General features: G+C 42.9%; 3 protein-coding genes across 5 annotated transcripts in view; 2 read left to right on the forward strand and 1 right to left on the reverse strand.

Moving 5' to 3' along the window:
• On the forward strand, positions 1-16,154 carry usp37 (ubiquitin specific peptidase 37). Of its 3 annotated transcripts, none has more exons than XM_086267598.1 (24): positions 1-175; positions 1,010-1,232; positions 4,123-4,273; positions 5,155-5,243; positions 5,331-5,446; positions 5,557-5,634; positions 5,852-5,943; positions 6,045-6,138; positions 6,961-7,116; positions 7,230-7,361; positions 7,513-7,636; positions 8,961-9,211; positions 9,292-9,409; positions 9,662-9,741; positions 9,882-10,046; positions 10,349-10,402; positions 10,537-10,684; positions 10,770-10,989; positions 11,560-11,726; positions 12,122-12,182; positions 12,465-12,580; positions 12,909-12,978; positions 13,796-13,934; positions 14,032-16,153. In XM_086267598.1, exons 2-24 carry the CDS (start codon positions 1,059-1,061, stop codon positions 14,117-14,119), a joined length of 2,883 nt encoding a protein of 960 aa, XP_086123724.1. In that variant the 5' UTR covers positions 1-175; positions 1,010-1,058; the 3' UTR covers positions 14,120-16,153. The 3 variants fall into 3 exon arrangements, with proteins under 3 accessions (XP_086123724.1, XP_086123726.1, XP_086123725.1); XM_086267600.1 differs by having other exon boundaries at positions 10,540-10,684; XM_086267599.1 differs by lacking the exon at positions 1-175 and adding an exon at positions 335-404 and having other exon boundaries at positions 14,032-16,154.
• Positions 15,788-19,276, reverse strand: ybey (ybeY metalloendoribonuclease). The gene is made up of 4 exons (XM_086267604.1): positions 18,264-19,276; positions 16,935-17,066; positions 16,749-16,817; positions 15,788-16,451 (listed from the first exon to the last, which is right to left on the reverse strand). Exons 1-4 carry the CDS (start codon positions 18,471-18,473, stop codon positions 16,356-16,358), a joined length of 507 nt encoding a protein of 168 aa, XP_086123730.1. The 5' UTR covers positions 18,474-19,276; the 3' UTR covers positions 15,788-16,355.
• mcm3ap (minichromosome maintenance complex component 3 associated protein) overlaps positions 18,261-27,976 on the forward strand; it is a 13,582-nt gene continuing 3,866 nt past the window's right edge. The window contains exons 1-19 of the mRNA XM_086267597.1: positions 18,261-20,996; positions 21,148-21,395; positions 21,576-21,657; positions 21,760-21,916; positions 22,008-22,198; positions 22,290-22,429; positions 23,248-23,445; positions 23,591-23,859; positions 23,966-24,128; positions 24,871-25,028; positions 25,179-25,402; positions 25,542-25,765; positions 25,986-26,086; positions 26,194-26,325; positions 26,520-26,633; positions 27,114-27,266; positions 27,372-27,569; positions 27,660-27,728; positions 27,811-27,945. Coding sequence (XP_086123723.1) covers positions 19,145-20,996; positions 21,148-21,395; positions 21,576-21,657; positions 21,760-21,916; positions 22,008-22,198; positions 22,290-22,429; positions 23,248-23,445; positions 23,591-23,859; positions 23,966-24,128; positions 24,871-25,028; positions 25,179-25,402; positions 25,542-25,765; positions 25,986-26,086; positions 26,194-26,325; positions 26,520-26,633; positions 27,114-27,266; positions 27,372-27,569; positions 27,660-27,728; positions 27,811-27,945 — 4,808 coding nt within the window. The 5' untranslated portion in view covers positions 18,261-19,144. The remainder of the gene's footprint in view (positions 20,997-21,147; positions 21,396-21,575; positions 21,658-21,759; positions 21,917-22,007; positions 22,199-22,289; positions 22,430-23,247; positions 23,446-23,590; positions 23,860-23,965; positions 24,129-24,870; positions 25,029-25,178; positions 25,403-25,541; positions 25,766-25,985; positions 26,087-26,193; positions 26,326-26,519; positions 26,634-27,113; positions 27,267-27,371; positions 27,570-27,659; positions 27,729-27,810; positions 27,946-27,976) is intronic.

Genomic DNA, 27,976 nt, shown 5'->3' on the forward strand with positions numbered 1-27,976 from the left:
ATTTTCACATTCCCGCCATCATCGCGCAGCTCAGCGACGCGTCGTGTGCTGCTCTGCTGTCAACAGCACCGGAGAGCAGGTGAATGCCGGCAAAACAAACTTTCTGCCTGCTCAGCAGCTACAGAAGCGACACCGGACTTTTAGAAGTTTGAAGACAAGCTCTCGTCATCGATAGGTAAGTACCTGCTCGGTGTAATCGCAACGCGATACGCTTTCCATCACCAAATTACAGACTAGCAAATTAGCCAGTTAGCTAGCGTCCGTTAGCTTGTTAGCCGAGGTGCTAACGTCGGCCTCCTCCATCCCATTCAGGGGCTGCGGACGGGCATACGACATTATCCGCATCGAAAGGGGCTTTTTTACTTTTGGCTAGCACCTTTTCTTGGAGTTGCCGGTTTGGACAGGTAATTCTGTGGGAGCATCGATGCCTTGAGCTGAGAGGGAACATCCCGTGTTGTTGTGCACGTACCAGTCGTTGGCTACCGCGACTCAGAGTGGCCGTTAGTTTGGCTAGTTTGATGGCAGATGCAAACATGGGCTTTTATTGAAGCTGCTAGCAAAGAAAATCACAAGGCACGAGCTGCCACACGCAGCCAAACAAGCTGTTTTATTTGTCAGAAATGCATTGCGAGCGTGCTGTCCGCTTTTCTGCTGCGAGATGCTGCGCTGACTCCTGTCAGCTTGTTTTGGATGGTTTGTACTTTCTTGTGACTTTGACAACGTGGGTTGCCTGCTCTCGTTATCTGAGCTCAGCCTCGGAAACTTTGAAGTTGCTTTCACCGAGACGACTACAGGTGATATTAGTGTTATTACAAAAAGAGGTGCTATGTTCATTTTAGTGGCTGCTTCTGTTCGTTAAGCTCATTATTTTCCTGCAGTATTTAACTAGAGTAATCAAATTCAGAACTACCTGACCATTGGTTTAAACTGCTCCTGCTGAACACATTCAGTTGTTATAAATATAATGTGCTCAGATTGTGTGACAGCGGATCCAATTTGTCTTTTTTAGGATTAGTTTGAGTCCCAGTCTCCCAAGTGCACCAACGGGATAGAAAGCCATGGCAACTGTAGTGCCCAAACTCTCCAGCGCTGGGGCTGTGAAGATCCGTTTCACCAGTCTGGACCTGGGCACCACCAGGTGGAAAGAAGGGACGTTTGAGATTTTGGAAAAGGACAATAAAGTTAACCTCTGCCTGAGATTCAACTGTGGAGGAGCTTCCAAAACGTTCCAGGTATTTTACTGTTTTTTTTGTGTTTTACTGTGTTTACTGTTGTTTATAAGACCCCAAAAAATGTCTTACTTTCACATTGGTCTTTATTATTGTCATTTTTTTGTTAATGTCCTAAGAGGTACTGATTTCGATTTTAGTGGTCCTTTTGATTATGATCTAGCAACCTTTTGCACTTCATCCAGATAGAGTATTGTTTTATCTGGGTCAGCTGGCTCAGAAGGTACTGTGGGTTGCCTGTTATTCTTGGGATTGTTGTGTCAATTCACATGTCAAAATAAGATTCCTTGGGGTGAGTCATGCCACCGCCTTATTTTGGTGTGTAAGAGTGAATGAGTTAGATGAGAGGAACGTTTAAAAAAAAAAAAAAAAAAAATGTAAGAATGCACCAGACTTGCAAATTAAACAGCTGATTTAAAAACAGAGAAAAAGACACTGAACCCTCATAATCCTGCAAGAAACCACACACAAAAATATTAGGGGTGCAATGATACTCGTATCAATATTGAACCGTTCGATACAGTGCTTTCCGTTCGGTACGCATATGTATCGAACAATACAAAAATATTAGGGGTGCAACGATACTCGTATCGATATTGAACCGTTCGATACAGTGCTTTCGTTTCGGTACGCATATGTATCGAACAATACAAAATTTTTAATTTATTTTATCAACTTTTCTTCTGACGATGCTGTCTGTGTTGAGAGCTCAGTGGATCTGCGTTCGACTACTCCGCCTAGGCTGCACTGTCAAGCGCAGATCCACTGAGCGCAGCACAAGCTAGCAAGACAGAAGCTAAGCTCGTTGCAACATGGCAAATTGAACCTCCCCCACCCTCATTCAGATCTGGCGTTTGGAACTATTTTGGTCTTCATGTGAAGTATGACCCTGAAGGTAAGCGCGTCATGGACAAAAGTAAAACAGTATGTCGGATGTGCCACGCAATGCTCAATTACATGGGTGGGAACTACTGCGTTAGCGCAGTTTGCTCGTTAACGTGTTGACGCAGTCCAGCCCCATGCACGGGGCGATCCGCGGTAGCTCGTTAACGGAGATTTGTCATGTTAACGTCATTTCAGATTAACGCTGACAGCACTAGTGGGAACACAACGAATATGACTGCACATTTACTCCGACATCATCCTAGTGCAAAGACAAGTGGAGGCAGACAAAAACAACAAGCACGCATGTTACAAACTTTACCTGAGTCATTTAGACAGCTGTTAGCACATGATTCTCCTTATGGGGACCTGATATGTTTAATATGCTGCTGAGAGTATACCCCAGAAGAAGCGTATAGTATAGCTTTTATTTTGGAAAGCCATTTGTCTGTAATAAACTCTCTTTTCCAAAGATGAGTGATTTCTCGATCAGATAGGTTTATTTTTTTTATTACTTTGTTGTTTCAACAACATTAAATTTAAAAACTACTTCTGAGTTAAATTATAAATATATATAATTTTAATGAGAGAGAGAGAGAGAGAGAGAATGGATGGCTAAATGATGATATTTCTTTTTAAATGGCACCCCATAAATCAGTCTTACATGTCTGATTCATGTCAGTACTAGAAGAATCTAAGCTGTCAGCTTTGAGGCATTATGCAATGAATGAGCAGTAGCTCTGCACTGAAGCCATGAATGAACCGGATTAGAAACATAATCTCACCCATGGCACATACCAGGGTTTGTTCAGCCCTCGGGTCAAGTGTTTTTAATGCATGCCTGTACTTCTTTTAGATGATCCCATATTCCAGAACTAAAATATTTCAGACTGACTGATGTGATTGGGTCTAAAAAGAATAATTAATATTACCCTTCCTCTTATTTTGAAAGTTCAGTTGCTGCTAAAACAGCTAGCTTCCTGTCCTCTTTTTCCCTACTAGTAAACCTCTTGTTTTTGCAGTTCAACTTAACCACTCCTATCTTAGTCCTTATTCTGCTCTGCTGATCTGCTGTGACCTGGTGGGTCACTCTGACCCAAACCTGCATCAGGAGATAAACTGGTTCATGGCTAGTAGGCCATGCAGGACAAGGACCACAGCATCTGCTGCTGTTTAACTCTCCCCTACTAGGAGTAACCTTGGATGCTCTTTTTTTTTCTTTTTCTTTTCTTTTCTTTTTTTTTTTTTTTTTTTTTTTTTTAAAGATTAGCCGTTTCTGTAATATTTCAGGCCTGCTTATGGAACAAAATGCCTGGGTTTAAATTGGAAGTTATTGAAGGTGGTCTCTGCCTATGCAAACCACATATTTATTCAAATACTCAGGTGTCAAAACCCATCTTTATGGGCGCAGGGGAGGTTGTCAAATGTTGTTTTGATGGGGAAAGCGTTAAGACAGAGAGGCTGGAGTTTGTCTAAGAGATCAGAAACTCTAACCCATTCACACGAAGTTTGTTATTACTTTCTTTAATAAAGTGTGTGTGCCTTCTCTCGATCCCCTCCTACCAACACAATATAACTGAAGTTTGTAGGAAAGTCTGGAAAACTTGGAGGCGCTAACACTGTAATGAATCTGTCTTGCTCCATTGCTAGGAAAGTCAAAAAAATTGAACCCCCACGACTGTTATAATTTCCAAACAGACATATAAGAGCTTTTCTGTAATAGTCTGGAGCAAGAGAAGTAAAACAAAAAAAACTTTGTCATCACAGTCAAGTGTTCTGAGTCTCTTGTTACGAAGAACCTCACTCCTCAGATAGCATGATATAAGACCTATTGAAGAAAGTAATAGCTGATAGAGTGAGGTTTGTCATATAGAACTAGTTTGTTCAAAGGTATACTTTATCAACAAGTATGATGTGAGGAGAAAGATGATGACGATGATAATGTATATATTACTATTGTATGTAATAGTAATAATCATGAATCCGAATATTTGCTGTTCTTTGCTCTCAGCTGAACCAGAACGTGAAAAATATTAGCCAGAGTGCCAACCGCATCGTCCTGACTCTGAAGGATAACAGTGTCATCACGCTGGACAAGATGCCTCCACCTTTGGTTCAGAAGACTAAAGAATACCTTGAAAAGCTGAAGCAAGGAAAGCCAGGTAATGACACCCCTGCACATTAAAAAACAACAACAAAACAAACAAAACAAAACTGAAAGATTTTTATTTTTTATTTTTTTGGGAATTAATCCTTGTATGCTCTTCCTGCAGAGAATGGTCACTTTTTCTCTGCAGCTTCATGTTAATATATTAATATTTCTTAAGTTGATGCAGAGTTTCAAGTAGGGATGTGCTCGTCTGGCTGACCAGTCGACTAGTTGTTGCTATTGTCACTAGTTGATAACAGATGTACTAGTCATTTAATCTATTTGGTTTACATTTAATTGATACCCAATGTTAGTAACAGGGTTTGTACAGGTGCTTGAAATCCTTATCCTTATAAATGCTTGAATTTTATTTTGTCTTTTCAAGGTTTGAAAGGTACTTGAATTTCAGATGTTGTGCTTAAAAGTGCTTCAAATTGTAAATGTATTTCATTCACCACAAATAACTATCTGATTGAATAGTTTTCTTATCAGATAGAGAAATAAAATTAGTTGCTAAGTGTAAAAACAAAATTTCTCCACCTGGGCTGCCTTGCACCTCTGCATGTCATCAGTTTGCTTGAAGAACAGGATTCATTTGTATCCTATTAAATAAACAAAACATCTGTAGCTGTCATGAAAACTTATGCAACAGGTTGTTGCGAAGTAAGGTGTGTGTTAGTCTGCTTTTAAATCTATGATCTGAATGCTTTATGCATCATGGCAATGCAGCAGTGTTATTTTTATTTTTTTTTATTATTATTATTTTTTATTATTTTCAGTTCAAGCACATAGATTAACTTGAAGTGATGCTGACTCTACAGTGTAACGGGATCATTTTTATGCTTTTTTTTTTTTTTTTTTTTTTTCCCCCTGAACTTTTTGTTTATGCTGCAGTTTTAAAATCATCCCTCGGAAGTGCCAACTTCAGTGTGCTCGGGAACAGATCTGTGAAAAATGAGGCTAACCCGTCCGGGGAGAGACAGGTGATCAAGAATGCAATAACAATCTTAACTTAAACACATGTGGACAAACGTACATGTGTTTAACTTAATTCCTCCTGGTGTGTTCAGACGACACTGAGGCGGCAGAGCGCAGAAGGCCGGGAGGACACGACACCGAGAAAACCTCTCGGCAGCCCGAGCAGAGCGGCTTCCACTCCCACTCGCACAGGACTGTCTGAAAACAGGCAGGCTGGGAATTTTTAGACTGTATTACACAGAATAAATTAAATTAATTTATGAATGTTTAATCCTGCCCCATTTGGCATGTGAATTATTCGATGTTTCTGTTTCTCAGGAGCGAGAAGAGAAAGCGACTCCTCACTCCTGATAACGACCTCAGTGAGGATTACCCAAAGGAAAACGACTCCTCGAGGTATAATCAGCACTGAATTGCAGTGCTGTTGGTGACTCATAGGATGACCTTATCTCTGCAGCCTTTTGTCTGAACCACTGCCTGTTTGTTTTTTGCAAATCTTGTGGCGAGATAATTAAAACTGTAACTGGTAATCAGTAGGTCGCTACTTTCATCGGCAAAATACGAACCTTGATTGATAGACTTTATTTTACTGAATTTGAGTAACATTTTTCAGCAACAACAAGGCGACTTCTGACCCCTCCTCCAGGAAGTTTCTTCTGAGCTGCAAAGAAAAGCTGAAGCAGTCAGAGGAGAACAGGAGCTCAGGTAAACCCAGCAGCACCACCTTTTTGTAATCTAGTTGCACAGCATTCTCTATGCAAATGTTTCCCAGACACTGATACACTCATGTGCCTCCTTAACTGTAGCTCCTCTTGGGTCAACTCCCCTTCAGCCATCATCTTTCTACGGCAGCCGATCTGCGACTAAAGACTACAGCCAGAGCCACTCTTTTCTGGACAGGTGAGTTGCTTCATGGCTCAATTAAAATGCAAAGCAGCAGCAGTTTGAACCTAGGATCAAGAATTTAAAAACAGTACTATTTGATACTTATTTAAAGGGAACCTTTTGATTGTTCTTCGAAGATGACTTCTACAGTACCCGCCCTCCATGCTAGCTTTGGCTTTCTGTGATTCTTCTATTTATAGATTATCTCCCACTTTGCTGATACCTGGTAGCTAGTAGCCATCATGTGTTTTGTTTCAAGGTTACAAACAGCTTCTAACTGCATTATCGCCACTATGTGATAGTGCATTATATCCTACCAGGCAAGGGAAAGTGAATATTTTGACATAAAATATAGTCACATAAACTATGATTTTTTTTTTTTTAAAGATCTTAACTGTCTGTATTTTAGTTAATAATTTTTAGATAATTTCAAGATCATTAGAATACTTGTGAGTTGTGTTCCTGTAATTAGAAAGAAATCTAAACCTAGAATTAAAAGTACGTCTCCCAATTTGTCTTGATTGACTTAGATATATATTTATGAAGATCCGAAATGAAATCTTAGATAAGAAAAAATCAGGTCTAAAGATTCTGTCCCAGATCTAATTTCAAAAGTGAATTACTTTCACAAGGTTGAGCCAAGCTTTCCCACCTGCCTGCAGACTTTTCCAAGCTTCCTGCTAGACTGATGGTGGGTGCTTAGAGTGCTGGCTTCAAACCTGGGTAGGTTTTGATTAGTTAAAATCAGATGAAAGGAACCAGTCATCTCCTTGGCCCAGGTGATAACAGGGGAGAACATTTCTATTCATCCAGTGATTGATTTTTAAATCTCCTCAGGCCATCCAGTACTGCACAGACCCCCACAGCCAAAAGGAGCCTCATGCTACCGAACCACTCCACTCCCTTTAAGAAGGTACGACCCTCCTTGGACTACGGTGGCTGGAACAAGCAGAGGCCCTCTACCCTGGCACAGCCTCAGGCTCCACTGCAAGGGTACAGATAAGCCAGCTCCACTTGATATGAAATTAATTTGATCCATGACACCAAATAACAAGGGAAAAATCAAAACAACAAGCAGTTTTTGAAACTTCTGTTATTCATTTAAGATTTTCCAACCTGGGCAACACCTGCTACATGAATGCCATCCTGCAGTCCCTCTTCAGTCTCCCCTCCTTCTCTAATGACATGCTGAGGCAGAGCATCCCATGGAAGAAGTTGCCCATCAATGCCTTGCTCAGGTACTGTATTATATTATTATAGGTTGATAGTAACTGTTGTTTGTTAACAATACTCTGGATTGTTGTCATTTTTAACATAGGTGTTAAGTGACACAGGAAGCAGTTTAAATGAACTTTGTTATGATCAGTGTCCTGTCTTCACTCTGTGCAGGCGATTTGCTCACCTCATGGTGAAGAAGGATGTGGCCTGTCCAGAGACGAAGAAAGACCTTTTGAGGAAAGTAAAGAGTGCCATCTCCTCCACAGCGGAGCGTTTCTCTGGAAACATGCAGAATGTAAGTTTCCCACTTAAACTCATGTATATGACCAGGTATGCTTTTCAGTTGAGATTGTGTGCCCACATATGAAAAGGGACAGCAAAACAAATCTTTAAATTGCACCTTTGAAAATTTAAGAATAATAGTGTAGAGAATAACTTTTAGTAGAAGGTTTATGTTTAAAGAGCACAGTTTAGAAATTAAACAGGTAATATAGGTTTGCTTTTCCCAGTGTTTTCTCTAACTTCTTCCTCTTCCTCTAGTCCCAAATTACAGTAAGACTGTTTATTATTAATGTTGAGCTCATTTTGGGCTCAGAATACCTGCTGAAGGACAGTCTGCAATTCTAATTATTATCTAATTAGTAATAATTATCTAATTATTACTCTGTGTGTTTGGACTGAAGATATAATGTATTTGCTCAAAAATTTCTCTGGTGCCACAGCTAAAAATTGAACACAGACTACAATACCAAAAAAAAGGTGTGCATATACAGTAGTGTGTAGCACAGTAAAATACAATACGACACAACAAGTGTCCAGCGAGGTAAAATTATGTGAAAGAGGCTAAAAACAAAAAGGAAAGTGTTTTAAAAGTGATAAATAAGTAAAAATCTAACACAGTAGAACATGTAGAAACATGTGATACAGTACAGAGCTAAGCAATTCAATGATAATGTAATTAAATAAAAGCTGACTATAATGGAATCAAGTGACTTTAGAAAGTGTCTCAATTTCAAAGCGAAAGTTCGCTGGTTCAAATTATGACTTTTGGCTTTCAAAGGAGGATCTCTCCCCCCCCCCCCCCTCTTCCCATCCATTTCTGTTTGAGGCTGCCTGCTCATAGTTTTGTGATAGATGTGCATCATCACAACTCTGTTGTTTTTTTGTTTATAACATTCAATATTTAGTATTTACTGTTATTTACACTTATCTAGGTTGTTGCTTTGATCTCTGTATTGTGGTGTTCTCTTGTTGTTTGTTTCATTTTCTTCTTCTTTTAATAGCTGTTCTAACAAATTTTCTCAGTGTCTCTTACTGCCCCCCCTCCCCTCTGTTTTTCTGTCTTTCTCTCTCCCTTTCTTTCTTTTTGTCTAATAATAATATAGATCAATCAAGTGGACCAACATGGCATTGCCATACTTTCTCCACTTAAAAAAAATAAATCCGTTGAGCATCTTTCTTCAGACAACAATTCTGATTGCTAAAGTACCGACCAGGAGAGGCAAACCCCCCCCCCCCCCAAACTAAAACACACAAAAGTTAAATCTTTCAGGCTTATGGTTTAAAGTGGCTGTGAATAAAATCCTGTTTTAAACCCCTACATGTTTCTTGTTTTTCAGGATGCTCATGAATTCTTGAGTCAGTGCTTGGACCAGCTGAAGGACGACGTGGAGAAGATGAATAAGAGCTTAACGAACGAGGCCGCCTCCTCCTCCTCCTCATCTTCTGTAGTGGGTGAGAATGGTCTGGAGGGAACGTCATCGGCAGTCAAAGCAGAGCCTGGTGATGAGGCAGACACCTCGCGGATCTACACCTGCCCCGTGGCGGTCAACATGGAGTTTGAGGTGCAGCACACCATCACGTGCAAAGGGTGAGGCTGGTCTCCTGCCTATCATTCAAAACTCTCGATGAAGGTGAAAGGTGTTTGATTCCCTCTTTGTTGTGTTGCAGCTGTGGCGAGGTGGTGAACAAGCGAGAACAATTCAATGACTTGTCCATCGACTTGCCGCGAAGAAAGAAGACACTGCCGCTTCGCTCCATCCAGGACTCCCTGGATCTGTTTTTTAGGGTGAGTCACTGGTCCCGTCATCCTGATGCCCCCCATGTTGGATCAAAAATGACCAACAGGGTCAGAGGAGTGCACTTATTAGCTTAGTATGCGCAATGAGGCTCAAGCAGGAAAAAACACTGTAGCATTTTAGTTTGCAGTTTACAAACTGAGAGAGCCTTTGTGAGGAGACACAAAAAATAGAATTTCTTTCGAGACAAGCATCGGCTGGATGTAATTTCATATATAATTAGTTACTTTTTCTTTTTACAGATGGAGGAAATTGAGTATTCGTGTGAAAAGTGCAACGGGAAATCAGCGACTGTTACGCATAAATTCAGTAAACTACCCAGGTATCTACAGTCTGTTTAAACACACACAGTAAAGACACGCAATAAACACTAAAGATACAGCACATATGGAAAACATTGAAAGCATAACCAGCTTATGGAATAAAAAGAATTTAAGTGCCTAAAAACCTTTGTCTTCACAGAGTGCTTATCCTACACCTGAAACGGTACAGCTTTAACGCTCAGCTGTCTCTAAACAGCAAGCTGGGTCAGCAGGTCTTGATCCCACGATACCTGACCCTGCTCCCCCACTGCACCGAATCTACAAGACCCCCCATCAGCCTTGGCTGGAGCCCTCAAGCTACCTTGTAAGATGGGAGAAAACATTTTAATATGCATACAAATTTAATTCTGTGTAAATACATTAGATGGCTGGAGTGATTTCAGTTTTAAAAGGCCAATTGGCAATGTTTTGACATCTCCTGCAGCCATGATTTTTCATGTTGGTTTAATACCCCAGAGAGGACTACATGTAATAAAGTCAGCATTTAGTTTGCAATTTAAAGGAAAAACATGCAAATATTGCTCCTTTAAGTAAAACTTAACAATCAGCCTAGAAGTAGAGCTCCAATAGCAGCAAGAGTTTTATTTGCCTTTGTTTTTCTCAAAGGTCCAGAACACTTAAAACGTCACAGTTGGTCAACTCGTCCACAGCGCCTCTTCGGTAAGTTCTGCAACACTTGCAGAGGAAAAATGACTTTTGTGCTTTAACAACCTCTTTAAACAATGTGTTATCTGACTGAAGGGTTTTCTGTTTGGGCTTATGAATTTATTTGCTGAACATGTGACTTTGTGTAGTAGGATCGTAGGGAAAACTTCCAACTCCAACTGTACCTCCATCCTTGTGGACTCTGACTGCGAAGAGGGGCCTAACAGGAAGGTGAGCGCGAGCCGCAAGCGACGCCTGAGTATCTGTCTGCCTGACGACGATGATCGCGCTGAAGACGTGAGCATCTGCTTTTACACTTTAACAAACAGAATCCAGCCTCCTCTGGCGTCTTCTGTTGTGACACAGTTTAATGTGTTTTCAGAGGGGGGCAGCAATCGATTCAACAGACTTCAGTGGCATCAATGATGATGAAATGCTGGCGGCTGTGCTGGAGATTAGTCGCCAAGAGGCCGGGCTCTCTGCACCTCCTCCTCTGGATGATGAGCCGACAAGCAGCCCGGACACCGGGTTTGGGGACACAGATGCACATGACTTGGCCTATCACGCAGATCTGCTAGAAGCAGATAGCAAACAGCCCGCAGGTACTCTAACGGGATATTTAAGCAGAGACAGTATGAGTTTCAAATCTATTGCAAGATTTCTTAACAGCAAAGATGATGGTAGATGTACAGCTTTCAGGGGAAACAAAGTTTTTATTTTAGGAAAACATTTGCAAATTTTAAGAGTGGTTAGATTGGAGTTTTGGTACTTAAATGCAGATGTGTTTATTTATTTATTTTGTTTGTTTGTTTTGTTCTGCTGACCACTAAAGTTAAAATTAATTAAGATCATGCTGCATATAAATGGCCAGAGGTATTTCGGGAAGGCTGCCAAGTGATCAGACTCACTTCTTGGAGTACTTAAACTTGCAATAGACTTTTTTGTTTTTTTTGTTTTTTAATACGGGATCTGCATCAGGTTTTTATTATATGTGACATTTCTAAGAAAGGCTCATTCATGTTTCGTTCCATATTCTCTTGAAAGTACATGCTGCTTAAATTGATTGTGGGTTTCTACATTCACATAAACCCTGGGTTACCAACAAATCCAACAAAAAAACCCAACTTCACGTATCAGGTTTGCTGACTCGAGTATTTGCTGAACTCTTGTAGATGTGCTGGACTCCTTGGACCTGACCATGGATGAAAACAAGGAGAACCAAACTCCAGAGAGTGGTCAGCAGCAGGGGGAGCTGGACTGGGTCCAACAGTACAATCTGGATCAGGAGAGAGAAGAACAGGAGCTGCAGCAGGCTTTGGCACAGAGCCTCCAGGAGCATGTAAGACCAGAGAGAGACTGTGTAGCATTTAACACATCTGCAGCTCAATTGTTTTCATATTTCAACACAGTGGAGACACTTTGATGCACCTAAATGGAAAAAGTGCTTACTTTCAGCTGCTGAAGAGAGAATGGTTGGAGCCCATCAGAAGGGATGCTACATTTACATCCCTCTGACCCAATCCAATGTAACACCTGAGTTTGGTGCACCAGTTCTACCAGTGTTAGATGCTCACAACAATTTTTTTTCTAGCTTCCAGTAATGGTGACCTTCCATTTGCTGTTAGATTACAGTAGATCTCTCATTATCCTTAAATATCATTGACTACTCTGAAGTCTTTCACCAACTAACAGACCTGATGCAGGAAAATAAAACTTGTGACATCATCTCTACAGGAAGCTCAGGAGATGAGAGAGGACGATGATTTGAAGAGAGCCACTGAGCTCAGCTTGCAAGGTAAGAAATACAATTTACTCCCAGGAATCGTCAGCACACGCTTATTTGACCAACTGTGTTCAGCTGATTTTTGTATTGTGATGGTTGCTGTTGATCCCGCTCAGCTGGCAGCAGTGTGGCGATGTAAATAAGACTGAACGCAGCCACTAAACAAAGAAATTTGACTGGATATTTGCAGATCTGTTTAGTCAGCACAAACAAATGTTTAAAGTGTTCTTTAATCAGACTCTGAGCAATGTGAAAATACTGCACCGGCGTCATCATCTCCTCCTCATTCAACAGAGTTTAACAACTCCCTGCCCGATCTGCTCTGCTCGGATGATGACTCTGGCAACGAGGATGTGCTGGACATGGAGTACACTGAAGCAGAAGCCGAGAACCTGAAGAGAAACGCAGAGGTATATCCAGCTGGCACACAGTGTAAAATGCTGCAGAGCACAAAAAACAGCAAATAGTTTATTCACCTTAAATACAACGGATGTATAATCACTATGCAAAAATAAAAACAGTGTTTTACAAATGTAAACCTTAATAAAGGGTCAGTTTACACACCACAGATAAAGTCTTAGATAATCTGCAGGACACTGAGTTGATTATGAATCAGAACATGGTGAAATACACGCACTGATTAAGAAACTGCAGAATAAGTTAAATAAAGCAGCAGACTGATGATAACTTATTGGTTGTGGCCTGCATTAACCTGCCTATGTATCCTGTAATCCACAGAGTGGGGAGTTGGCCAACTCGTTCAGACTCATCAGTGTGGTCAGTCACATCGGGAGCAGCTCCTCCTCTGGTGAGCACTTGTGTTTGTTTGTGCCTCCGAGTTTAGGTCCTCATGTGTTTTGACAGTGACAAATTATTCAGGAACAATGAAGATGAGTCAAAACTGTGTATGAACACTTTAAGGAACTGCTTTGATGTTTACGCTGCTTTATTTATATCCCTTATTATCTCAAATGTCAATGAAGAAATTGGCAGCCAGAAAAAAAGTTTATTTATATTAAGAATCCTTAAATTATCAGGGAAAACATTGCTGGATGAAACTGTGTGGTCTTTACTTGGTGTGGGTTTGTGGGTCTCTTGCCTTTAGTTTTGTCTTCAGCAGTAAATTTTGTGAGAGCCTCAAATAATGGTCAGCACCTTTCAGCAAAAACATGATCTAGCCTGTCCTGATCTGATATTAGATGATGAATATTAGCTGACCAGGTAAAACAGAATTGAAATCTAAGACATTAGCTAACTTAATGGTTGTAGGTTTTAGGAGGAGCCACTGATAATGTGGCTATAAAAATGTTTTTTGTTTTTTAATCTTTCAGGCCACCAACACAGTGGAATTAAAAAAAAAAAAGAAAAAGTATCATTGTCCAAACACTTATTTACCTGACTGTATACTAAAGCTAGAACCATAAAGTTAGCTCATGTGTCAGGCAGAGGTTATATTTGTCCAATAACTTTGGATAAATGCTGGTGACATCATCCTTGTCTATACGTGGATGGCGTGGGTGTGCCCTCTGTGTCTGTCGCTGTCATGACTATAGACTTCAAGAACCAAATGCTTGCTCTGTGAACAAATATTGATAGATTGTTCCCCATCTTTATCTTCCCTGTAGGCCATTACATCAGTGACGTGTACGACATGAAGAAACATTCGTGGCTGACCTACAATGACCTGGACGTGTCTCGCACGCAGGAAGCAGCTGTCCAGCGAGACCGTGACCGTAGCGGATACATCTTCTTCTACATGCACAAGTGAGTGTGCAAGTCCTCCTGTCAGCTGGTTATAGATGTCACTGTAATGATGTGAGATGCCCTGCTAATAACACGCTGCTACCTTGTGATCTCTCAGGGATGTGTTCGAGCAGCTATCTGAGATGGAGAGATCTGGAGCCGGAAGCACCTCAGAGGCAGGAAGGAATGTCCTGCAGCCCCTCTGAGCGCAACGTCTTTGGACGCCCACCCACACTCAACCACAGCTGATCCTGTTAGATAAAGCTGCCCTGTGAATCCTCCTATACTACTGATTGCCGTCCCTTTTAGGTAGCCTTCAGGCATTTCCTTTTTCCTCTACAGATCACTAAAGGCCAGGATAAAAATAACACCTGATGATGCCGACACAGGGGCTGACCTGTCAAGACTCTTTCAGATACCAGAAATGCAGTTAAAATGTTCCGTGGATCAATTTTTGCCTCCGTGTTTTTGGGGCTGGAGTCTTTCTTTGCTATCATTTTATCAACGGTTTTGTAAGGTTTAATTTTGTTGTTTCTTTCTTAAAGACTTTTCTTCAGACTTTTACTTCAAACTATCAAACACTGGGCGCTCCTGGTGCTTTGTAGATTGTATGTTTGCAGACCCCTTTATTTCCCATATAAGCAAAATAAAGATATATTCTATGTTGGAGTATAAGCTATTATAGAATTTAGAGGGTTGTTGTATTTAGCGGGTACATTTGGTGCAATATTTGTTACTGGCACAAACTGGTCCATTCAAAACAGCTTTCTGTCCCACAGTGTGGATGTCTTCCCAGTTGCTTTTTGTACTTCATGTGCAACCTGATATTTTTTTGTGTGATTATTTCCATATTTTAGAGGTGTGAAAGAACGTGCATTCATTAATATTTAACTGAGCTTTTCTCAGTTGATCACACTTTGTTGTTTGTTTGGGGTTTTGACCTTGTGCCTCCCAAGAAAAGTTTTATAAATATGTGCATACAAGCTTTACTTTGGAAAGTCGCACAACCTTGTTGTTTTTGAATGTTTGTCAAATCTGAAACAGTGTGCAAGTCAGAGTTTCTTCTATAAAGCCAACAGATTTTTATATTTATTGCATATAGAAGGGGGTTGGTTTCTCTTAATTAGCCCAAAATATGAGCCAAGGCAAATGGAAGTCATTACTACTTTATAACCAGAGAAGATACAGTACCTGTTGCATAATATCTTTTATTTCAACACCTTTAGAACAAGTGTTAAGCATTTAAAGTGCCCCTGTTATGCTCATTTACATGGTTAAAGTGTAACTGTGGGATTAAACGCCTTATTGTTCAGGGAAGGAACCCGTTATCTGCTCCGTTTTAGTGCCTGTCCCTTCAAGGCACCTGTCTTCTGCTCTGATTGGTCAGTTGATAACATTAATATTCTCAGACTGACTGTTAAAGCTGTAGCCATGTTTGGAAGACGTTTTTACCTGTAAATACAGTCGGAATCACCTGTTGATTCTTTATTTCAAAATGTGCCAAACTCACTGCTACTAGGGCAGTACATCGTGATGTAGATTCGTTATGGACTACAAACAATGCCTTTTAGCAGCTCTGTGTTTTTGTTTTAAAGCAGTTTCACCCTACAAGTATTTATTCAATGATGGAATAAATAAACAGTAGTGAGTGTTGGAGATGCTGGATATTTTCACTTCTGTTTGTCTTCTGGTCTATAACTGTAGGGAGATTTTATTTTATTTTTTAATTTTAAAAAGCATAAAAGGGGCACTTTATGAACCAGTTCCTGTCAGGCATGAAATATGTGGAATATTCTGTTTATTACTGGGCACCGACTGTGTAACTTTTATTCTGTGAAAGGAAAAAAAAAAAAAGCTCACTCGTACACATGCTATTATAGACTTAATCTGTACAGCAGATTATTCCCTCAAATTAGCACAACATGGCATTAATTTCAAAAATTAAATCACTGCAGACCAAATTTGACACAACTTCTGTCTTTATATTTGGGGATTTTAGGAAGTGTGCACTGATTAGCCGACTTCCTGTTGCACCACGCTGTGTTAATTCTCCAGGTGTTTTAATGTCTGCATTGATTGACGTTTCTTAAATGCCTCTCCTGAACATGCTGTCCTACACGCAGTGTAAAGAGCATAACATGTATTAGTGAAGTGAGAATGAACAGCTTTTTCTACCCTTCATACACAACCGACTCTTCCTAAAGCAGATTTTAATAAAATATTCCAATGAAAGAACAGACGTTTTTTGGTGTTTGAAACTCTTCAGCAGAGCTCACATCAAGTGTTTTTTCAGGAGGTCAGACTGTTTAGTGACAAGTCATTTTATAATACAGACTGTAGTGGGTGTCTTCAAATAAATATAAGAACCACAACAGTATAGAAGCAGTTTCCACCATCACATAGTGCAATATTTAATCTCAGGCCTGCAGGCAGCAGTCAGGGTCACCTGTCCTGACTGCACCTCTTCATCAGGGGGTCTAGGTGTCGGCCTGTGAGTCTGCTGTACTCGCTCAGGATGTAGTTTTCTCTCTGCTGCATCTGCAAACATGTTACACCTTTAATCAACATCGAACATCCAGACATCACACAGTTTGAAGTTCATAAATTTGGTATTAAAAAAGAAAAAGAAAAAAAGACTCAGCTCATATAGATCTACCTATGGATGACAGATTAAAGGAAAAAACTGAGTCTTTGTAGATGTGATGATGGAGGCATCTTCTAAGGACTTCTAATGGGTTGTGATCTTGTGACTTGAGCACAAAGTGTATTTCCATTTGAGCTATAGTCTGAGTGGAGGAATGAATTTGGACACAAAGCCACTGTCTCCTTACAAACCTCAGTCCATTCTTCCTCTGTCTCGTGCCTGTAGCCCAGCAGGTGGCAGATCCCGTGCGCAGTGACAACCTGAAACAGGAACAATGAAACAGTTAATCACAGAAAATGGTACTGCTGTGCTTCATTTGGAAGCATTGACGGATTACACGCATGAGGGACAGGATAACTTAAGTTACTGTTTCATACAGTCAGCGCTCCATGCAGATCCAGGGATTCCTCCTGACACTGCTTCATCACAAACTCCACCCCAAGGAAGATATCTCCAAGGTTCAGCTCGTCTCTGTGAAGGGGGCAGGGCAACTTCCCGGGCCTCAGGTCCTTAAATAAACCCCCACAAAACACACAGATATTTGAGTGGAGAAGTTACCCCAACCCTGCAGATTGTGTTCATGTCTTTCCCACAAGATAGCACAGTAGGTCAACTTAACCTCAATTTTAACTAGTTAAGTCTTGAGTAACGCTGCACCCTAGTGGTGAAAGTTAGTTAAATTCTGTAGAGGGTAAATAAAAAGAGGCCCTTTAAGGAAGCTTTCCAAACTGAGTGAAGTGATCAGAGAGATGTACTACTATGCTGAGCCTAGAGTCAAAGTTTTTAGTGCCATGAAGGTTGCTCTCTTTTATTTTATTTTTTACCTGGCTATATCACCATGGTAATATATGCCAAACAGGTAACCTGGTGCAGACCAGTAAGGTTCACAGTTTTGGTTTAAAATAGATGGAAAGCCACCAATTTCCGTCCCTGAGTGAATATTAAATAACATTAATATTAAAGGAGCTACTAAATACAAATAGATGCCCAAACAGTAAAATAATGTGCATACACTATCTCTCTTTCAAAACTCTTATTCACCTCATGCCGCTTTCCATAGAAGATAATATGGATGATTAGAAAAGGACACTATTAGCCATGATGCAAGCATTGGGCAACAGTTTTGACTGAAAGCCTTTTACACAGCATACGTGTAAGATCTGTAGAAATATTTTGAGCTTAAAAAATACTCTTCAGACTCATCTATGCCTAATGTAGCCATTCACACCAAAGGCATAATTTTACTGTACCAATGCCATTTTTTTCGGCCAAGCTTTACACAGTGGAAAACTGATACTGACACATGGCTGACAGTTACAATGAAATCAAATCAGCCTTCAGCTTTCTAATTGGGGTTGTTTTATTTCCCTTTCAGGATGTGGAGGGCCAGATTAAGATGGTTCACAGCTGCCTGTGACCCCCTGACTGTAGTTTGCCCTACAGCTCTTGATAAGTCCATTCAAAGGCTCTGCTTGCCCATGCTGTTAGATGGTGACGTTGATGAGTCACAGAAGAAGCAGCTGGACGACAAAGGAGGCTTTTTCTGAAGCTCCATTTGGCCTTTGAAACTTTATGAATCTTTTATTGCACACAAAGCAGTGTAATAAATCAAAAACAGAAGAAGACGTCCAGAACACACCCCCACCACCACCAGATCTCCACTAACAGAAGTGTGTTCATTCAAAACGTTTAGCTGCCATGTTTACCTCGTAGAATGGGAAAGACAGGACATCCGTGGGTGTGTTCTTCTTCCTGTAGATGTGATTGATCTGCTGCATCTTCTGGTTGTCCACGCAGATGATACCCAGGTCGAACTTCTGGATGCCCAGTATGTGTCTCAGCGTGACCACGTCCCTGCGCAGCCTGGCGCGCCGAAGAGGCACCACCTTCTGGAGGTTCCTCAAAACTACTCCCATTTTAAACAGCCGACACGAGAAGAGAACACAGCTACGGAAAGATCTCGGTACATAGGTGAAGGTTACCCACTAACCTATCTCCTACCTGGCAGCACTTTATTGTCGGTTGGTGAGCTTCGCCGTTAGCCACAAGCAAACTGTAGTCTCCGAGGTGACACGAATGCAGTCCCCGGGAAGTAGATAGTGTAGTTCTTTTCTGGTTTATACAGCTCTGATAACCTAATTTACATTCATGAAATATATTCTTTCTTTTAATAGATATGGTCGCTTATCTGTTAACAACCGCCTCATTGGCCATAGCGGAACGAATGGTTTAGCATTACTAGCAGAAGGAGGACTGATAAGTTTGTCGGACCGGAACCGGATTTAGAAAAACGTGAGCCAAAAAAGCAACACAAAACAGTAAAAGGTGGGATCTTTTTTGACGCACTTCTTCGGGTATTCCTATAATTCTGTTAACTGGGGAACTTTATGAGCAGCCAAACAAACTTTACTAAGTAATACTTTCATGGTGTTAGCCTGTGCTAGCAGTGTAGCTACGAGTCTGTTTTCGTCTCTTTTTTTTTTTTTTTATCAGCTTTTAAGCTTAAATTCTCCTCAGGCCGGAACTGCCTTACTGCTTGTTGCTATTCGAATGCTTAAAAACGTTAACATAAAACGTTATTTGAGCCATGAATACACCCAATCCGTTCGGTAGTGCCCATGGAGGAGCTTTCCAAGTCCCGAGCAGCAGCGTGAAGCCCAGCTTGTTCTCGTCATTTGGGCAGCAGAGCTCCAGCACACAGGCCCCGCAGAGTGTGGGATTTTTCGGTCAGCCGCCCCCTCAAGGAAGCAATATGTTTGGACAAGCCCCGGCCTTTGGACAGCCATCTGCGCAGACTTCAGCGTTTCCACAGCAGTCTGCCCAGGCTTCAGCGTTTGGACAGCCATCTGCGCAGGCTTCACCGTTTCCACAGCAGTCCGCCCAGGCTACAGCGTTTGGACAGCCATCTACGCAGGCTTCAGCGTTTGGACAGCCATCTACGCAGGCTTCAGCGTTTGGACAGCCATCTGCCCAGGCTTCAGCATTTGGACAGCCATCTGCCCAGGCTTCAGCGTTTGGACAGCCATCTGCCCAGGCTTCAGCGTTTGGACAGCCATCTACACAGGCTTCAGCGTTTGGACAGCCATCTGCCCAGGCTTCAGCGTTTGCACAGCCATCTGCCCAGGCTTCAGCGTTTGGACAGCCATCTGCCCAGGCTTCAGCGTTTGGACAGCCATCTGCCCAGGCTTCAGCGTTTGGACAGCCATCTGCCCAGGCTTCAGCGTTTGGACAGCCATCTGCCCAGGCTTCAGCGTTTGGACAGCCATCTGCCCAGGCTTCAGCGTTTGGACAGCCGTCATCAGGAGTAAGCAGCACGGGTTTTGGGGGTGGCACAACACCGGCTTTTGGACAGACTGGAGGGCCTGGTCAGAGTTCAATGTTTGGGCAAACGCCTGCTTTTGGGCAGGCTTCGGGATTTGGCAAACAGCCACCAGCAATCGGCCAGCAGCCCTCTGGGTTTGGCAGCCCACTGAGACCCACAGTGAGTCAGCCTCAGCCTCTCGGGTTTGGACAGCCATCATCATCATCCACCACTGCCACCACCAACGCCAGTCTGCTTGGGCCAGGTCAGAGCAGGAGCTTCGCACCATCTGAATTTAGTTTCAGGCCAGCCAATGAGGCACTTTTCAAACCCATCTTTAGTGCCAGTCCCGAGCCAACCAACCCCCCAACCACTTCACTGTCCAACTCAGCTTTTGGTGGGTCCCAGACAACCTCCAGCACCACCACCACGGCTGGTTTTTCTCTGTTGCCTAAGCCTGGGTCTTTAGGTTTCAGCTTCTCTGAACCAGCCTCAGCCCCCTCTATCTCCTCTCAAAGTAACCCACTAACAACTGACAGCAGTAGTGGTCCAGCTACCACTCTTCAGTTCACCTTCTCCCAACCAGCCACACTCACCAGCTCCAGCACTAAGGCTGCCACCACAGAGCCCACCACCCCGTCGTCTTTTAGCTTTACACCCAAAACCCTCCAGCCTCAGGCATCGCAGCTTTTTGGAGGAACAACTTTTGGTCAGCCCTCAGCTTTTAGTGAAACCAAAACCAAAGAAGAGGCTAGTACAGATGTTAAAGTCCATACTGCCCAAGGGGACATCAACATATTTGCACGGCTTGGCAAAGGCACCAAGCGGAAAGACGATCCACCAATCTCCAGCACCGGCCTTGAGAAATCAGCTGTCCCTGAGGAGGATGTTCCACCTGAAGCAGAGTCACCGAGACATCCCCCAAAGAGGCCGCTGATGAGGTCGCGTGACCCACCAAGAGGATTAATCAGCCGAGCATTGAGCAGTCTTCGTAAGGATGGTGCTAAACCAGTGAGGCGGAAGGCTGCAAACGAACCGGAGAGGGAGGATGTCCAAATTCAGAGTGGTGACCTCTTTGTAACTCCACCTGCTGCCCAGACACTGACCAAAGATGTGCAGGATAAAGCCGAAGAATCAGGTGAGACATAAAAGTCATATATACTATGCATTAGTAACAAATGTTCGAAGGGTCATGACAAAAATCTTTCATCATGCAAAGTACTTCTAAACAATTGAAGACCAGTTTACTCGTCAGTGCTTACAATGACTGTAGTGATTTTTCTCTACAGATTCAGCAAAACCTTCAGAATCAAAGGTCGCAACCACGACCCCAAATAAACGTGGCTCACGCACTGAGAGCATGGACAGCCTGAGCGGCATGTCTCCCACCGACTGCACCTCACTCATGTGCAGGAACGTCCCTTCATCACTCAACAGAAGAGACACGATCGAGAAGCACTTTGCTCGGTTTGGGAAAGTTCACAAGATTATCTGCCGGCCCGCCAAGAACCTCACCATAGTGTACTTCAATGACCACGTGAGTCACCTCTTTGTACCCTCAACATCTTAAGTTAGAGGGTATCAACAAAACTGGCATTCAGTTTAACTTTTCTCTCTCAAGCTTCTACTCTTTTATTGCAAGTATTTTGGAGTTTCCTATTCTACTTTATAGAGTGTAATGTAGATTTTTTTTGTCTTTTCCCATCATCTCTTCCAGGCATCAGCGGCAAAAGCAAAGAAAAAAGGCAAAATGCTGCAAGGAAAAGAGCTTGTCCTCCTGTGGCAGAGAAAGAAGCAGAGTAAATGCAAACATTTCTTTAAAAGCTAGTTTATTTTGGCAAAAATATCCTCTAACACAGAGTGATGGTTCTTCTGTATTAATGTGTAATGTTATGGAGCAGGTCCAGGGGAGAAAGCGGGTAGATCTGGAACTGGAAAGGAGACGTCAGAAGGAGAAGGCCAGGAGGACATGGAGTCAAAAGCGGGTTCTTCTTCACCACTCCGGAGACCCACCCTGAGACCTCCCACACTCAGCAGCACGGTGACCTTCAGCCGCAGGTAACACAGCACCTAATTTTTACTTCACCAATAAAGCTGTCATGTAGTATGAAAAGTTTCCACAACATCATGGCTCTCTCACATGTGTCAGCTCCCCGGTGAAGAAACCTTCCCCCGTAAAGGCTCTGCAGTTTGACACTGAACCTCAAAAAGAGAGCAGCACCAGCCAGAGCTCCGAGCGCCCGGTCCCATCCTCTCTCCTCCCCCTCATCGGGCAGGTGGCTGAGACCGCAGAGGACAAATACCGCCTCCTCGAGCAGAGAGACAAGATCCTGCGTCAAGGCAAAGCCACCTCTCACATCAGCCATTATTAACAGAGCTACAAAAAATAAAATAAAAAGGTGTGAGACATTTAGTGCTAATGTCTTTACAGGCCGGCCAAAGCGGACAGACCTCCACCTTTCCAAGGTATTTGTGGGGACGTGTCCTGACATGTGTCCTGAGAAGGAGAGGTACATGAGAGAAACTCGGAACCAGCTCAGCGCATTCGAAGTCATTCCAAGCACAGAGACGGTAATGTCTTTAATATCAATATTAATATTATTTAAAATATTAAATTTGACCTAGAACTCCATGTTTAGTATTCAGAAGATTCTCTGGAGCACATTTAGATTTAAACGCTTTATTCACTTCATCTGATTGCACTAATTGGACGTTTGGGTGCACAACATTGTAAACATATCTGCTATTCATAAATAATGAATGTGTAAATATCTGTTTAGGCTTAGTGATAAATAATAAAAAATATGTATACACTGGAGAGACACTGCAGACTAGAAATGTCCAACTCACTTAAGTTTGTGGGCCAAAGAAAGCCTCGTATGATGCCCGACAGTCAAACAACTAAATGTTTAAAACTTTTCTTTTAATTTAAACAAAAATTTGCTAAAAACTTTCAAATGTAGTGAACTGTCGATTACAGAACTGATGATGAACCGCCTGAGATACTTTTAAATGTCTTCTTACATGTAATTAAAGTACTGTCATATTTTCACTTTTCACCCAGTGAGGTGATGTTAACATTACCTCAATGGGTAGTGCAGAATGAAAATGTATTGGCCCAGGGCAGCCCCAGGACTCACTGGAAAGGTTATACCTCTTGGCTGGCTTGGGAATGACGTTTTGTCCCCTTCCGATGAGATTAAAGAGGTGGCTGTGGTGAGGGAAGTTTTGGCTTCTCTGCTTAGACTGCTGCCCTGTGACTCAAACGCTGATGGATAGATGGATGAAATGGTTGTCAGTGTTTTTTGTAGCAGGCTGTAACCTGGTCATGCAAGGAAATTAGATTCTTCTTGCTGTAAACAATTTTTTCTCCTTCCGTTTCTGACCAGGTGGATCACAAAGCCGCCATCAAGGAGTACAGCCGCTCATCAGCCGACCAGGAGGAGCCCCTGCCCCACGAGTTGCGTCCTTTGCCGGTGCTCAGCATGACTATGGACTATCTGGTGACGCAGATCATGGATCTGGGCCACGACAACTACCGGGACTGGTACGACTTTGTCTGGAACAGAACCCGCGGCATCCGCAAGGTAGTGCTTCAGATGAGCTGCTCCAGCTATACTTAATTACAACTTCAAAAAAGCTGTTTTGTTTCTGGAGGTTTAGGTGGGTGATTGGTGTGATTTAGTCATTGCTGTGGAGAGACTGATCCTCGTCTCCATCTCTCACTCACAGGACATCATCCAGCAGCACCTCTGCTGCCCACAAACGGTGTCACTGATTGAAAAGTGCACCCGCTTCCACGTGCACTGTGCCCACCACCTCTGCGAGGAGCACATGTCAACGTTCGACCCCAAGATAAACAACGAGAACATGACCAAGTGCCTGCAGAGCCTGAAAGAAATGTACCAGGACCTGGCTACGCGTCACATCTTCTGCCCCCGTGAGCCGGAGTTCCGTCAGTACAGCGTTCTGCTGAAGCTCAACGATGGGGACATCCTGCGGTCAGTCACGGAAACATATACAGAATATACCCATTCGGTGCTCCAGCGAGCATTTCCTCTGTAATTTGTAGCTGCATCTCACACCTGACCCTTAATCTCCACGCAGTGAGGTGCAGCAGTTTCGTGATGAGGTGCGAAACTCCACCGAGGTGAAGTTTGCGGTGCAGGCGTTTGCTGCCGTCAACAGCAACAACTTTGTTCGCTTCTTCAAGCTGGTGAAAGGAGCCTCGTACCTCGCCAGCTGCCTCCTGCACAGATACTTCAACCAGGTCAGAAACTGCCTGGAAATCATGTCTGAATCTTTCTCAATGAGGTTGTTTACGCACTTTTTTCAGGGATGCTTCAATTGTGACACTTTTGGATCACAACCTAAATTTGCTGATTAAATCTTTGTTGCTCTTATTATTATTTTATTTTGTTTGTGTTGTTATTCATCTCCTGCACTGTGCCAGGAAACAATTTAATTATTTGATCTTTTATTCAGCACAAAATGAATGTGCCATACCAGATAATATTTTTATTTCCTGATATACTGTAGTCATCAAGCCTGATGGACTTTTTAATGACTTTTTTTTAAATGAGTGAGAGAAGGTTAAAACAGAGGATTGCAGTAACAGGATGGCAGCAGGTTGTTATAATGCTTACACTTGTGTTGTAAGCTCGTGCTGTATCTGGAGCGCACGTCAACCAGCTGACGACCACCAAATCCCAGTTAACCAACTTCCTGTCAATGTAATTATTATTCCTGGAACTGTATGATGGCATAATGGTTGTTAGCAGCTGTAGCTTATATCTTAAACAATCCTTAAAAAAATATGATGCTTAACCTTCAGCATGGAGATTAATTTAGATCTGGCAGGATATTAATTAAAGGGACAATATTTTAGTTTTTTGTTGGTTGAAAGGGTCAGAACAAATATTGATGTGTTGGAAAAAGATTTGGTGCTCATTAAAATAATACAGTTTTTTGTGCGGGTGTTGAAAACTCCTAAACTTCATGTCTGTGTGCAGGTCAGAGCTAAGGCGCTGAAGACCCTGAACATGGCTCACACTGTGGGTCCCCGCTCAACTTTGTTTCCTGTTAATGACGTCGTGCGGATGCTGATGTTCCGCACCACTGCAGAAGCGACTGACTTCGTCCAGCAGTACGGCCTCAACGTCAACGACGGGTGAGCGTCCATGCCACTGGTTTCTCTCTCAGCTCCTTTCAGTGGAATGCTGTGTTTCTAAGGTCGTATTGCAGACTTATTGCATCGGCAAGACCACCTTAAATAGCCTTTGATTTAATCTCGTTTTTGTGTTTTACGTTTTGTCTGCAGCATGGTCGAGCTGAGTCGAATAGCCTATCAGGAGCCAGAGCTGCCGCTATCCCAGAAGAAGTCTGAAGTGATTCTCGCTAAGAGAACGGTCTTGATTGGGGAGGTGGTAAACGGAGGGCCCCTCCCGAACCCTCCCCAGCACACCCCCGTCTGCAGCTTTGACTCCCAGAACAAATACAGAGGAGAAGGAGGCTTGATCGAGGCCACGCCATCCCAGTTTAAAGGTTAACATGTTTTATTTTCTCCAGTTGTTGCACGCACGTTAGGTTATTCTATTTCTGTAAAACTCAACTAAGAATGATCATTTGATCACATTCAGGAGGCGAGGAAGTGAATTCTTTGATGCCTGTTTTGCCGTTTCAGTTGTTGGTGACAGAATGGAGCTGAAGGCGCCACCCAGTGGCGAGCTGCTGTCTCAGGTCGTACCAGTCAAAGCTCCCGATGTTCCCGCTGCCTTTGGGCCAGCTGCAGCTATTATGGATGAGACGGGAGAGCTCTCGACCCACCCAGCTGAGCCCCAGCTGCTATTCCAGCCTGTCAGACCCCCGTCACCTCCACCCAAACCTCAGCTGGTGTTCAGTGATGAGGTGGGGAAGAGTTCCCAGCTCTTCATAGACATTACTAATTCTCATTTTAACTCTGTGTTTTTATAAGCAATGTAGATATTTTTGCAATTAAATTTAGGATTGCTTACTTAAAATCACTTAGTGTACCTTTAACAGTAAAGATAAAGAATTAATATTTTCCTTCCTTCTCTTAAAAGATGATAAGAACTCATTAAAACATCTTTTCTGTCGCTCGCTGCAGGACATCATGGCTGAGCTGGATGGTGTGGTAGAAGAGGTGGTTGATGCAGCAGTGAGGGAGATGGCTGAGGCCGGCGCCAGCTACGCTTCAGCAGCGCTCAAGTAAGCTTATCATGAAAACCTGTGATTGCAGTGTGTGGGAGGAAGTCCTCCGGTTAACGTGATTGATAACTGGCTGGGTTTTTTTTGTTTATTTTTGTTTTGTGCAGGGAGAGCAGCGTGCAGGTGGAGATGATGGTGAGCGAGGTCCTGAGGCAGATGCTACAGGAGGTGTCTGCTGCCGAGATCAAGCTGGAGCATGAGCGCATCGCTGAAGAAAAACGCAAGCTTGAAGAAACCAGGTTGGTCTGCCAGCAGCTGGTTTATAACAGGCGTATCACCGCCCTGGGTTCAGTTAGGAAAAGGGGAAAATATCTTCTACTCTAACAACAGACTCGTGTTTTCCTAAGCCGCAATTGTGACTCTGTCTTAAATATTTTGGGCTGTTTTTGCCACGACTAACCCTGGTCTGTTTTTCCTTTTCTGTCTGTATCAGGAGGCGTCAGGAGCACGAGGCTTTCCTAACTCAGTTCAGCTTCTCTCTCTGCACAGAGGTGATGCACGAAGTGCTAGATGAGACCATAAAGGAGACCGCCGCATCTGAGATCCAGTAAGACTTAAACAGATCTGACCAAATGTGTAACTAAGAAAAATCTGTTATGTTAATTTTTGACCTGAATACAGTCGCTTTCCACGATACACGGTTCAAAATAATCCTTATTTGTCTTTTTTGGGCTTTGGCACAATTTTCAGTTCATCCTATGTCTCAGAGAAGCTCTTTTAGCTCCTGCCATTTAAGCCAACTGTCTTCTGATTGGCTGACCCACAAAGGAGGTGGGCGGGGCTTCTGTTGCAGATTGTGGAGAATAGAAAAACCAGCCCGACACTGAATGTTTGAAGAATTACTTACACACGCACACCAACCTCATTATTTAAGACTTGTTTCATATTTATTATGAGCATCCACTAACTTAACAGTATGCATGTGACAGAGGATGAGGACGAGTGGACATGCAAAACAAAAAGAGGAATGTCGTGACGTTGGAGCTCTTCGAGTGGCAGACATTAACTTAAAAAAATTGTTTTTCAGAGAGGCATTGAATGAGAAAGCAGAGCGGGTGGCTAAATGCACAGAGCAGGTGTGTGTGAGTCTAGTTGAGGAGACTCTGAATGCAGACATCGCTGTGTTGGTTGAAAACCTGCTTGAAGCAGAGCTGCAGCGTATCCACAAGTACATCAAAAGGTAAAAACATGGATAATGAAGGCACACGAGCAAAACAAAACAGCACCAAGAATCCCAGAAACGTCTTTCTGCAGTTTTTAAATATTCTTCTTCCTCATCTACCAGGTGGCGTGACGTGGTGGCTGTTCGCCGTCAGCTGAAGCGACAGATGCGAGGCTTTCCTGCAGCCCCTTGCTGCGTTGACCCTCGCTTCAAACTGAAAGCTCTGGCTCCCAGCGCCCCTGCTCAGCCCTCCATAGCAGATCTGGCTCGTGGTTTGGTCAACCTGGGAAATGCTGGCATGTTGGCGCTCTCCAGCACCAGGTGTGTGTATCTCCTGTCCTCTCCTGTCTCCTGTCAGTGTTGGACGATGAGCACAGTTCCTTTGCTGTAACATGTTTTCTGTCTGTCCAGGTTGTACGATATGAGACGAGGAGCAATCCACCAGATGAGAGTTCACTACTACTTTCAGCAGCTGCTTGAGTAAGTCCTGTTCCTGTGTTTGTTCAGTCAGCAGTCCGTGTCACAAAGTGTCATTTTGACCTGTTTCTGGCGTCGCCCTCAGCGAAACAGTTTGGGCGCCTCTCGACCTCCCGGCGCTGGTGACGGAAAGCATCCCCAACGCACCCGAGCGAATCTTCTGGAAGGCCGTCGTTCTTTTACCCAGCAACCATGAGAGCGTTGCCAGCGTGGCAGACAGGTGCTCTAATGCCCTAAAGATATTCTAGGCC

This window comes from Aulonocara sp. 'chitande type north' Nkhata Bay, linkage group LG16, assembly GCF_057382095.1.
Source record: "Aulonocara sp. 'chitande type north' Nkhata Bay isolate Kocher_YH1m ecotype deep benthic linkage group LG16, A_spYH_male_GT1.1, whole genome shotgun sequence".
Classification (NCBI taxonomy): Eukaryota; Metazoa; Chordata; class Actinopteri; order Cichliformes; family Cichlidae; genus Aulonocara; species Aulonocara sp. 'chitande type north' Nkhata Bay.

What these genes read in the sequence shown, in the direction of transcription:
- ybey (XM_086267604.1), bottom strand. Translation starts at nt 18,473, where the DNA reads ATGGGAGTAGTTTTGAGGAACCTCCAGAAGGTGGTGCCTCTTCGGCGC. An exon ending in ATCTGCATGGAGCGCTGACT is followed by an intron (nt 16,818 to 16,934) that starts GTATGAAACAGT and finishes TTCCTGTTTCAG; the next exon opens with GTTGTCACTGCGCACGGGAT. An exon ending in CAGAGGAAGAATGGACTGAG is followed by an intron (nt 16,452 to 16,748) that starts GTTTGTAAGGAG and finishes ACATGTTTGCAG; the next exon opens with ATGCAGCAGAGAGAAAACTA.
- usp37 (XM_086267598.1), top strand. Translation starts at nt 1,059, where the DNA reads ATGGCAACTGTAGTGCCCAAACTCTCCAGCGCTGGGGCTGTGAAGATC. An exon ending in ACCCGTCCGGGGAGAGACAG is followed by an intron (nt 5,244 to 5,330) that starts GTGATCAAGAAT and finishes TGGTGTGTTCAG; the next exon opens with ACGACACTGAGGCGGCAGAG. An exon ending in AGATAGCAAACAGCCCGCAG is followed by an intron (nt 10,990 to 11,559) that starts GTACTCTAACGG and finishes GAACTCTTGTAG; the next exon opens with ATGTGCTGGACTCCTTGGAC.